Source organism: Suricata suricatta, chromosome 13, assembly GCF_006229205.1.
Source record: "Suricata suricatta isolate VVHF042 chromosome 13, meerkat_22Aug2017_6uvM2_HiC, whole genome shotgun sequence".
In the NCBI taxonomy this organism is placed as follows: Eukaryota; Metazoa; Chordata; class Mammalia; order Carnivora; family Herpestidae; genus Suricata; species Suricata suricatta.
Window position 1 is genome coordinate 1,221,983 of NC_043712.1, and position 11,198 is coordinate 1,233,180.

The 11,198-nt window shown below is 61.7% G+C and overlaps 1 protein-coding gene across 1 annotated transcript in view; it reads right to left on the bottom strand.

The window, feature by feature from the left end:
• Positions 1–7,892, bottom strand: part of UBAC1 (UBA domain containing 1) — a gene marked incomplete at its 5' end in the record, with an annotated part of 13,790 nt that extends 5,898 nt beyond the window's left edge. Inside the window, 6 exons of the mRNA XM_029920501.1 lie at positions 813–1,035; positions 1,567–1,675; positions 1,916–2,018; positions 2,823–2,930; positions 6,926–6,999; positions 7,760–7,892. Coding sequence (XP_029776361.1) covers positions 813–1,035; positions 1,567–1,675; positions 1,916–2,018; positions 2,823–2,930; positions 6,926–6,999; positions 7,760–7,892 — 750 coding nt within the window. The remainder of the gene's footprint in view (positions 1–812; positions 1,036–1,566; positions 1,676–1,915; positions 2,019–2,822; positions 2,931–6,925; positions 7,000–7,759) is intronic.
• Positions 7,893–11,198: the final 3,306 nt, after the last annotated feature.

Below are 11,198 nucleotides of genomic sequence, written 5' to 3' on the forward strand. Positions count from 1 at the left end.
ACCCATGGACCCCCCCATAGTGACAACATGGCACCCCACGGGCCTCCGCACCGACAACACAGCACCCCATGGGCCCCCCATAGTGACAACACGGCACCCCATGGGCCCCCGCACCGACAACACGGCACCCAGGGGCCCCCCATAGTGACAACACAGCACCCAGGGCCCTGCACCGACGACACGGCACCCACGGGCCCCCATAGTGACAACACGGCACCCACAGGCCCCCTGCACCGACAACATGGACCCCACGGGCCCCGCACTGACAACACGGCACCCCAGGCAGAGTCAGGAACGCGTGGACCCCGAGCCCCGACACCTCGTGCTAACGGGTCTATAATCTGAAAGGTAAGCACAGAACTCACGCAAGAGGAGAGCCTGAGGCTGGTGAGACGGGGCGGGGGAGAGCAGGGAGCCACAGGAGCAGGCGGGGCGAGGGGGCAGCGACGCGCAGCCACACGCCAGACGCGGGTGGCAGCTGTAGAGCACAGCCCGAGGCGGCCCCGGCCCCGGCCCCCCTGCAGACACCCCGGTTAGCAGGTCAGAGCCTGACGGCACCCCCCCCACACCGTGCCACCTCTGGGCAGCGTCCCCGCCCGGCCCGCAGCTCACTGGCCCCTCACAGCGGGAACGTGGACAGGGCCCTGTTCGAGTCTGCACAGGACAAGTGTGTCAGCCTATTACCCGGAGGAAAGACAGCCGCTTGGACCCACGTGAGGACAACCGAAGGGCAGTCCTCACCCGGGTCTAGCTCGCAGGCCCCGTGGAGAAACGGCAGCCCCGCCGGCGGCGCCCAGGCCCGGGCCACGTACCCGAGCGTCTGCCCGGAACTCCCTTCGCCGCCGGATCTTCTTGAAGATCTCCGTCAGCTCATCCGGGGGCTCCTCGTCCTGCGTGCTCGGGCCGGCCGCCTCAGAGGCAGCGTCAGGGGCCGCCTCGGCCCCTCCGGGAGAGGCCTGGCCCGGGAGGGGCGAGTCGATGGTCGGGTCTTCCGCGTGCTCGATCAGCCACTCCATGGCCTGAGGCACCGACATGCTGAAAGGGGACCAGAGACTCTTCCCACCAGCCCAGGCCTCCTCCACACACCCAGGGACGGCTCTCTGACGTTCACGCCTTCTCTAGCAGGACCTGGGGACCCCCTGGGAGAGGCCCTGGCCCTTGCCCCGAACTCCCCCCAAAGACCCCGGCCAGAACACGGAGACCCATTTACTAGGCAAGGGGCACGCGCGCACAGAGAGCACGGGAGAGCCTAGGTCCCCGACTGTCCTCTGGTGTACAAGTGGCTCGCTTCAGCGCGGAGTGCAGACGCAGAGGCAAGCGGCTACGGCGGGGCCAGTGCAGGAGGCCAAGAGGACCCAGCTGTGGGCCGCCGCATACCCGCCAGCCCGCCCCGTCCCCAGCAAGGGAGGCTGTCTCCCGCTGTCCCGGGACATTGGAGATGCGCCACCAGGTCACCCGGGGATGTGTGTGCAGCTTCTTTAAAACTCACACCTATTAGAAACGGTTCAATCAAAGAGTTTGGGCTGGAGGACAGCACCCGGGGGACCCCCCAGCGGCGGCGCCTACCGGTTCAGCCGCAGCGCCTTGGTGGCCCTGCTCTCCGGGAAGCCCATCTCCGTGAGCTGCCGCAGGGCTGCCTCGTCTACCCTCCCGTCCTCCTCCTCGTCCAGCATCGCTGCAGCCGAGAAACAGGGCGACCCGTGAGGGCCAGGCCAGCGCGAGGGGCTGGGCTCCCCCTGACCCTCAGCAAATCCACGCCTCGGCCGGCACCCGTGTGGACAGGAGTCCCGGGTCAACCGGCAAGCACTCCCAGTGTCCCCATCCGACCCCCGGGCTGTGGCCAGTGCGAACGGCGCTGTGGGACAAAGGGCAGGGCCCGAGCTCAGGTCACGGTCCACCCAGGGCCTGCTCGTACCGTTCGCCTTCTTAAACAGCTCAACGGCATCCGGGTTCAGCGCCAACAGCTTCTGTGCCACCTCGATGAGAGACACCAGGATCTTCCGCAGCTCTGTCTGGAACTGCAGGGAAAGGAGGAAAAGGCTCTCACCGCCCCAGGTGCCCGAGACCCGCCCTGGTGGCAGCCTCGCTCCTGGGCCCCGAGACTTCGCATCTGAGTCCCAACTACGCTGCCGGTGTTTCCAGAACACAGACCTCGACGCAGGCAGCAGGGGCCTCGCGGGCGCAGAAGGCGACACAGCCCCGCCCCTGGGCCAGCGCAGCGAGCTCCGGGCGCGTTAGGTGGAGAGGCGCAGCCTGACCGCACGGGCTCCGCACAGGTCTCGGGCTCTCACGGGGAAGAAGGCTGCTGTGAATGCAACCAGAACCGCCTACGGATGGACCCGCGGTCCCGCAGGCGACACAGGGGCCGCCACCGCTCGCTCCCACGACAGGCCTCAGACGGGGCAAACTGCGTGCGGGTCGGGGGAGGCGCCTGGGAGCCGACGCCCTGCCGGACGGGGCGCGCTCTGCCGAGGGGAGCAGGGCTGTGGCGGGCTCTCGGCCGCGGTGGCCACGCTGTCCCGGGCTGCACGGCGCAGGCGCACCCTGCATCCTGGACCTCTCCATGGGATGCCAGACACACTCTGCTTTCCTAGCTCAGAACTTGCAATCCCAAGTTACTCAGAGCCCCGATTTCTCTGAATTTCTGCCAAACTCAGGGCAGAACTCTAGTGTTTTCTCTGTACCGGTCCTGCCTCCCAACGTCGTCTTAAACTTTTTATTTTGAAATAATCTAAGGTTTACGGAGAAGTTGCAAAAATGCACACAGAGCTCCCGTCCACCCTTCCCCCACTACCCCGAGCGCGGCCCCGGTGAGCACTCACGTCTCGGACGTTGGTCTGGACCTCGGCCCGGTCCATGTTGTAGGAGGGCAGGGCAGCGGTGGCCTGGAAAATAGCGTCTCTGTCTGGGGCTTTCTCCTCTTGTTTTTTCTACAGAGAGAGCAATCAGAGATGAATCTGAAACGAATAGGGCGCCCAGGGGCTCAGCCTGCTAAGCCTCCGACGCTTGATTTCAGCCCATCATGATCTCACAGTTTGTGAGTTCGAGTCCCACGTCGGGCTCTTCACTGACTGTGGGGCCTGCTTGGGATCCTGTCTCTCTCTCTCTGCCCCTCCCTCACGCATGCGTGTGTTCTCTCTCTAAAAAACAAGTAAACACTAAAAAAAAAAAAAGTAACAAAGAAAAAAAGTCTGAAATGAATATGAGAGCAAGAAAAGGCACGACCACGCCAGCTGGTCACACGGGCTCCAGCAGGGAGGGAGCCCCGGCCCCGGGGTGGGGCTGGGCTGGCCTCGGTGGGTTCTGTGTGCGCCCTCGGGGACAAAAGACATGATGCTCCCTGACACAGTCTCTGCCTGTCGCAGCCAGAGAGTGCCAGGGCCGGAGAGAAGACAGGGACGGGCTCTCACGTGAGCAGTGGCTGTGCCGGGGGGCCCCCAACGCGGCAGCGCACCCATACTGGACGGCAGCGACTCCCGAGGCAGAGAACGGAAGAGGTGGAGACTTCTTCCAGGACGGCTAACAGGCGGCGTCCGCGGAGCGTGTGGGGCAGGGGTCCAGCCAGAAACAAGGCCAGGCTGACGCCAGAGCCCGAGGGGAACGCCCAGGTTGGGAGTGAGCGGCCGGAGGCCAGAACAGTGCTCCCGACCAGCCGCGTGGCCAGCACCACGCTGGAGGGGCAGACTTGGGGAGCCCCCGAGCCGGGGAGCCTGCACTCAGCCCCAGGAAAAGGAGGCACCATCCTAACCCCTGATGAGGCCCAGCTCTGCGCTACTGGGCTTCGAGGACCCTCCCGCAGGAGACACGCCGCTGTGGGGAGGGACGGAACAGGGCCAAGTTTGCCCCACAGGGAAGCCCGGCAGCAGGCACGACCGTGGGCACAGAGAGTAGCCAGTAAGCCCCCCGGCGCATATAGTGATGGCAGCCGAGGAGGGCCAGGGGGTGAGGAAAGCCTCCAACACAAAAGACAGAGACCAAAGTGAGAACAGGGAAGGCAAGGAGGCGTGAAGGGCAGGACGGGAGGTAGAGGATTTCACAGCAGAGATGCTCGCAGAGACGGGGCCCGCCACCGTCAGAGGAGGGGACTCCACTGGGAAACAGAAGGTATCACCCCTGGATAAACGGGCCACAGCAGTTAGAGGGAAGGGAACACAGGGGAGGGCATTCTCCAAAAACAACCCAGGAAAATTTCTGGAACAAGAAGCCATGAGTATCCGACCCTACATGCCAGGCAGCTGGGGGGCGGAGATCTGCATCAATGCAAGTCGTGAACTTTCAAAGCCGCCAGAAGCCTGCGGAGACGCTAGAAGGCGCGGGGGGGGGGGGGGGGGGGGGGGGGGGGGGGGCAGAGTGGACAAGTGAGGGCTGAGCAGCCCCTGCCGGCTGCGTGGACACCTGGAGACGGGGCCCGGCACGTTCATCGGCACGCACACAGCCGGTGCTCACAAGCCGCGGAGCGCTGAAGGGCAGCCCCCAAGACCCCCTTCCCTCCCCAGATGCTAAGGGAAGTGAGGCTCTCCAGACAAGTCAACTATAAGATACTGGATCCTGCAGGCAGAATCTGGCCCGAAGAACCCCTCCCGGGAACTGCGCCTGCACAATCTCAGGGCCTGTGTGCAGCGTGGATTTCCTCGTGGGGGGACGTCACGCTGTGGCACAGCCAACTTTAAGTAAAGGAAATGACCCCCCTTTGGTGGGCCTGACCTAATCAAGTAAACCCTTAAAAAGGACAGTGTTCTTTCTGGTCAGAGGGAGATTCAACGCATGAGAAATTCTGTCACTGGCTCTGAAGATGCAGGAGACCGTGTGGCAAGGAAGGAGTGGGACAGCCAGGCTGACCGAGCAGGAAAACGGACTCACTCGGCCTGTCAGCGGTAGGAGCCACCACCCACCGGAATGTCCCAAAGCAGACCCCTCCCCAGATCCTCTGAGGAGGAACACACACCAGCTGCACCTTGATTTGGACCCAAGAGCCTAAGGCAGGGCCCAGCTGAGCCCACCCAGACCCCTGGCTGCAGCCCCGTGGGCCGCGTGCTGTCCGTGGGCACGAGGCAGGTGGCGGCAGGGCGCGTACAGGTATGCAAGGTTCAGGTTCAGAAACTCCTACATGGGTGGGGGGGGGGCGCCTAGAAGCCACTGAGGCAGAGGGATGTGGCTGGAGGGAGCTGGGGGCGCCTTCCCAGGACCCTGGGGGCTGGCAGATGGCCTCGTGCATGGGACACTGTTTCAGAGGGACTTATCAAACCCCGCAAAGACTTGGAAAAAACTTGGCAATAACCCTGTAGAAAGCAAAAGGAGGGGCGCCTGGGGGGCCTAGGGTCCAACTCTGGCTCAGGGCACCACCTCCCAGCTCGTGGGTTCAAGCCCCGCGTCGGGCTCTGTGCTGACCGCTCAGAGCCTGGAGCTGCTTCCAATTCCGTGTCTCCCTCTCTCCCTGCCCCTCCCCCACTCGTGCTCTGTCTCTCTCTCCCTCTCTCAAAAACAAATAAACTAAAAAAGTTACAGAAAGAAAACAGAAGGAGGAGGCAACATGGGCTCCAGGCGGAAGAAAGCTGCACATGAGAAAGGACAACCTCAGTCCCCTCTGCTCCGATCAGAGAAGGACACGCTCACACCGATCCGGACGGAAGCCCTGAAATCCTCAGCCGGCGTGGACACCAGCGGTGCTGAGCTCACACGCCAAACCCCCAGGAGCCAAAGAACCTAAAATTGAGATTCTAAGAAATAACAAATAGCAAGTGCTGTTTAGCAATCAGGGTGAGAATCACCAAAGGAAGAGCGGAATGAGCTAAAGAGATCGCCTTTACTCTCTCAAAAATAAATAAACATTAAAAAAATTTTTTTTAAAAAGAAGTTGCCTTTAGGGCATGTGACTCAGGTGAAAGGAAGACACTGATCTTTATTAAGAGACGGCTGCGTTATTTGCCTTCATAAATGCATGTTATGTCACTTAAAATTAGTAATAATTCACAAAAACGAGCATTAACATCTTACAATGTTTCATTTTGCAAATATGTGCGGGGACAAGGTGACTGCCACATGAGGTCCACAGCGGGCCGCAACTCACCCAGAGCCGCCATGGCGGCGGGAACCCCGCCGTCCACCCCGGTCGCCAGGCGCCCGCACCGTGACCAGAGAGCTGCGGGCCCGGCTCGGCCGCCCATCTCCCCGCCAGCGCCAGGGCAGGTGCGGCCGCAGATAAGCCCCGCCCGTCCCAGAGGGGACCCTGAGATAGCCCCCTGCTCGGAGGCCCCCGCCCACGGAGGCCGGCCTGGGCCTGCTCCTCCGGGGTGAACGCCCTCCCCAGCACTCCGGAGCAAGAATAAGAACCTCTCCCCAGGACGCGTGAGGGAAAACCGTGAAACGAGTGTGGCGGCCGCTTGAAACCCGCCATGGTGGTGCACCTGGGGGGCTCAGTCGGTTGAACGTCCGGCTCGGATCAGGTCATGATCTCATAGTTTGTGGGTTCGAGCCCCACGTCAGACTCTGTGCTGACAGCTCAGAGCCTGGAGCTGCTTCGGATTCTGTGTCTCCCTCTCTCTCTGACCCTCCCCAGTTCCTGCTGTCTCCTTCTGTCTCTCAAAGATATAAGTAAGTAAATAAATAAAATAGTAGTGTTTTCCACCTGGGCACAGATGTGGCCCCTCTGGGAACTTCCCGAGCACCAGCCTGCACTCCCGGGACAGGGGCCCAAGCGTGAGCCCGCCACCCCTTGCCCACAATGTGGGTGCAGGACCCGCCGGGCAGCCCAGAAGCCAGAGCGCCAGCCCCGCTGCCAGCAACCAGGAGAGCCTGGGCTGCGACAGAGAAGCCCTGGGGCGGCGGGACACGCTGGGCCCGCGAGCGGCCAGCATCCAGAACGTGTCTGCGTCTCGGGCCACAGGCTGCTGGCCGACAAAGACGGCAGGTGCAGGCGGAGACTCACCTTCTCCTCGGCGGACACGTCGGCCATCCTGGGCAGCGGACTCGGGGCCCGCTTCTGTATCAGCAGCAGGACATCTGGAAAGAACACGCGCCTGTCGGGCCGATGGCCTCTCTTCTCCGGGAAATGGCACCGGGGGCCGGAGGACCCAGGACAGAGCGGCGGGGCTCTCTCGGGGTGCGGCCCAAGCTGCAGCTGGGGTCCCGCACAGCACGGCCCTGCCGACCCTGCCACGGGCTGCTGGAAACCTCGCAACACGTCCTCGCTTCGACGGGCTCCATGCCAGCCGCGAACCTGGGGCCGAACACCCAGCGCCGGGGGGCAGGGGTGGGGGCTTGGTCCCGGGCCTGAGCCCCGCGCTCCCTGGAGGTCTGTACACAGCGCCTCCAGAACAGGCTATTTCAGAGCAGCGCAGAATGAAAACCACCCCCTGAATGTCACACAGAAGACCAAGGCTCCCCGCACGCCTCCAGCCCCCAGACACAGAGGTCCGGGCAGCGGGACGGGTGTGTCTACGGCAGGGGGGTCCCCCCAGGACACTGGAGAGCGCCACCGCCACCCTGCCGTCCGGCCGCGCAGCCGCCGGGTTTGCTCGGAAGCGGAACCAAACCTGAGGCTCGCGGCCGGGCCCCCGGCGGACGCGGCTGCTCCGTTGCGGTCTGTGCTGCTTTCACCGACGGCCCACAGCGCGAGCTCGGTGTTACCAAGCGGAGGCTGAAAGGGCCCCGGCGCACCCAGCTTCTGCACGCGGCCCCAGCCCGGGACACGGACGTGGTCGCCGAGGGTGCCCTTTCTCTCGGGGTCCCCAGTCCCGCAGGTGCCCTGTGGGGCCCCTACCTTGGTCTTGGATGTTCTCTTCCAAGATCGTCCTGGCGTCGCTCAGCACCCTCTCTGAGGCAGCGTGTAGTAATTTGTGGTGGGCCACACTTTTGGGGTCTTCTAAGCTCCCGTGAGCACACTGGGGGAAGAATGACACATTTCAAGCCAGAAAATAAGTAAATCGTAATTGCAATTGGACCTGACCCCAAACCACGGCAGGAAGGTACTGGCCAAAAAGCCTACACAGACGAAGTCAAAGAATTCCCATCGACGGCGGAGGCCACACAAAACGCCACATCTGACCCCCTAGGGCAGCAAGCTGTCCACCCACCCACCCACCAGGCACTCCTGAAATAGGTTCCTGGCCTGACACGAAATACCCGCCAGCAATCAGTGCTGCCCGAGTTGCTTCCTTCGTCTGGAAGGATCTGGAGAGTCATTTTGTTTTTTTTTTTAATGTTTTATGTTGATCTGTTATTGAGGCAGAGAGAAACAGAGCATAAATGAGGGAGGAGCAGACGGAGAGGGAGACACGGGGCTCGAACTCACGAACCATGAGATCATGACCTGAGCCGAAGCCAGACGCTTAACCGACTGAGTCCCCCGGGTGCCTCTGGAGAGTCATTTTAAAATGAAAATAGCAGGTCCACTCATTCCTGAAAACCTAAGAATTTAAGTATGACTTGAGCACTGTTTCTTTCTTCCAGATGCAGGGAAGGGGCTGGGAGCCGGTGGAGAGAAGGCGAGTCCGCGGACAGCTGGAAGCGGGCCTGACCGCCGAAGCCTGCAAGCCCCCGAGAGGACAGCCACCAGCCTCCACTCTGCCCTCGGGCACGCTCACCACCGACCACCACACGGGCCCTGGATGGCCAAAGGGGGCTGGCTGGCACACGGTTATGAGTCGCTGGCCTGCGGCCCAGGCATCCCAGAACGCGGCACTGGGTGGGGGGGCACTGAGGTCCAGCAGGAGAAGGTACGCACGGGCTTCAGGGGGGCTGTCGCGCTCACATGGCGGGCAAGGGGGCAAAGGAGGCGCCACCCTCCCCCCACCTGCCTTGAATCCGACTCTGGCTCTGCTCCCAGAACTGCTGGGTGTGTGTCTTCTAATTCTGAGATGTGCAGGCTAGCTGATCTGACCGGCTCAGGATACAGTCCATGAGACACAATTTTCCAAAACAATCCTCACGTGGTCCCCGAGCACCTGCTCTGCAGCGCGGCCACAGCCCGCCCGGCCTGGGTCCCCAGGTTCCTCCCCAGATCAGTGGGTCTAAGAGTTAAGATCCCAGGAGCACCATGGGGGCGGCGCAGGTGGCGGGAGAAGCTACAGGGTCCCCCTGGAGGAGGACGGGAAACCACCTGAGCCGGAGCACCAGCCTGAGCACCCAGGGGGGAGGATGCGGAAGGAGGAACAGAGGGCCTGGCGGCAGTGTGACTGACACTCAGACTGGTTTCCCCGGCGACGGTCCAGCACACAGCCGGAGCGCTCTCCTTTCTAGCCGACTCTCCTTTCTAGCCGACGCGTCCTGACTGGCTCCGGGGGCAGCGCGTCCTGCCTACAGAACTGGGGGCGTGGAGGTGGGAATCCGTTCCGACGACTCAGCGCTGAGTCCCGTAATTTATGCAGCTCCTCCACACCTGGGAGGCTGCGGCATGGAATAAAATCTCAATTCAAAGTAGGAGAGTGCCAGAAAAATCCCTCACGACGCACCTCAGTCCCGACCGGAACAATAAATATCAGGAACATGATAATTAGCATCGGATTCAAATTGGCTGCCTGATGAACCCCAAGAGCTCCTGAAGTTCATCAGCAAGCATCTGCAGCTCAGTCCAACAGTCCTCGCTTCCTGTTCCCCTTCATAAAGTAACGTTACGATAGCTGTGTAAGTTAGCCACCTGAGCGAAACGCCGTCCCGATTTACCCACCGACTTCTCCCTGCCTGACTCGGCAGGTGGCGGGCCATGTCCACGCAGTTCTGAACTGACAATCCATGTCCAATTATTCCACTGACCCAGAGGTTTGCTCTGGGCCCAGAGAGCCTGGCCCAGGGCGTGTGAACCCAGACCCAGCTCCTGTCCTGAGTGGACGGGGCGGGGCCCAAGTCTGGGAGGTTTTTTGTTTAATGTTTATTTATTTTAAATGATTTTTATTTATTTTTGAGAGAGAGGCAGTGTGAGGAGGGGAGGGTCAGAGAGAGAGGGAGACACAGAATCCGAAGCAGCTCCAGGCTCCAAACCGTCAGCACAGAGCCCGACGCGGGGCTTGAACCCACAAACTGTGAGGTCATAACCTGACCCGAAGCCGGACGCTTAACCGATGGAGCCACCCAGATGCCCGTTTATTTATTTTTGAGAGAGAGAGAGAGAGAGAGAGAGAGAGCGAGCGAGAGAGAGCGAGCACGAGCAAGCGGGGGAGAGCCACCCAGGTGCCCCAAGTCTGGGAGTTTTTTTTTTTTTAATTTTTTTTAATGTTTTATTTACTTTTGATACTGAGAGAGACAGAGCATGAGAGGGGGAGGGGCAGAGAGAGAAGGAGACACAGAACTGGAAGCAGGCTCCAGGCTCCGAGCTGGCTGTCAGCACAGAGCCCGACGCAGGGCTCGAACCCACGAACGTGAGATCTGACCTGAGCCGAGCCGGAGACCTAACAGACTGAGCCACCCAGGCGCCCCTGTTTTTTTTTTAATGTACACAACTCAGGGCGCCTGGGGGGCTCAATCAGTTAAGCATCTGGCTTCGGCTCAGGTCATGATCTCACGGTTCGTGGGCTCGAGCCCCTCGTCGGGCTCTGTGCTGACAGCTCAGAGCCTGGAGCCTATTTCACACACTCTCTGACCTTCCTCTGCTCACACTGTCTCTCTCAGTCTCTCAAAAGTTAGTAAACTTAAAAAAAAAACATTTTATTTTTCCAATAAACGCACGACTCGACACGCAGACAAGCAGCAGTGCCTGGCCCGGGTGGCCCGAGCGCTCAGAGCCCCAGCCCGCTAGCCTGCTGCCCCCGTGGGCTTCTGGATGGCGGAAACGCTGGATGTGAGGCCAAGATCGTTCCAGAAGGGGGCTCGCTCTGGCCACCGGAATGTCGCTGGGTCACAGGACACGCTCCCAAGCGACTCAAAAGTATCTTCGCGCGCAGCTACTACAGTAACGGTAAGCCCGGCCTCGGAGCGGCCGCTCCACACGCGCGACGTGGGACGGACTCCGTGGGATCCGACGACGGGAACGCCGCGCGGGGCCAAGTGCAGCGGGAGCCAGGGGTCCCAGGCGGCCTGCGCGGAGGAGTTTACGGAGGCACAGCCCGCGAGCACGCCGTCCAAAATCCAGCATCCCAACGAGCCAACTACACGGGGCTGCTTCACACGAATAGTTAGAAAGTGGCTTTCTCGGCGAGGAGGCCCTTCTCCGGGACCCTCCGCCTCAGGGACGCCGCGGCCGCGGCTCAGAACTCCCGCTCGGCGGC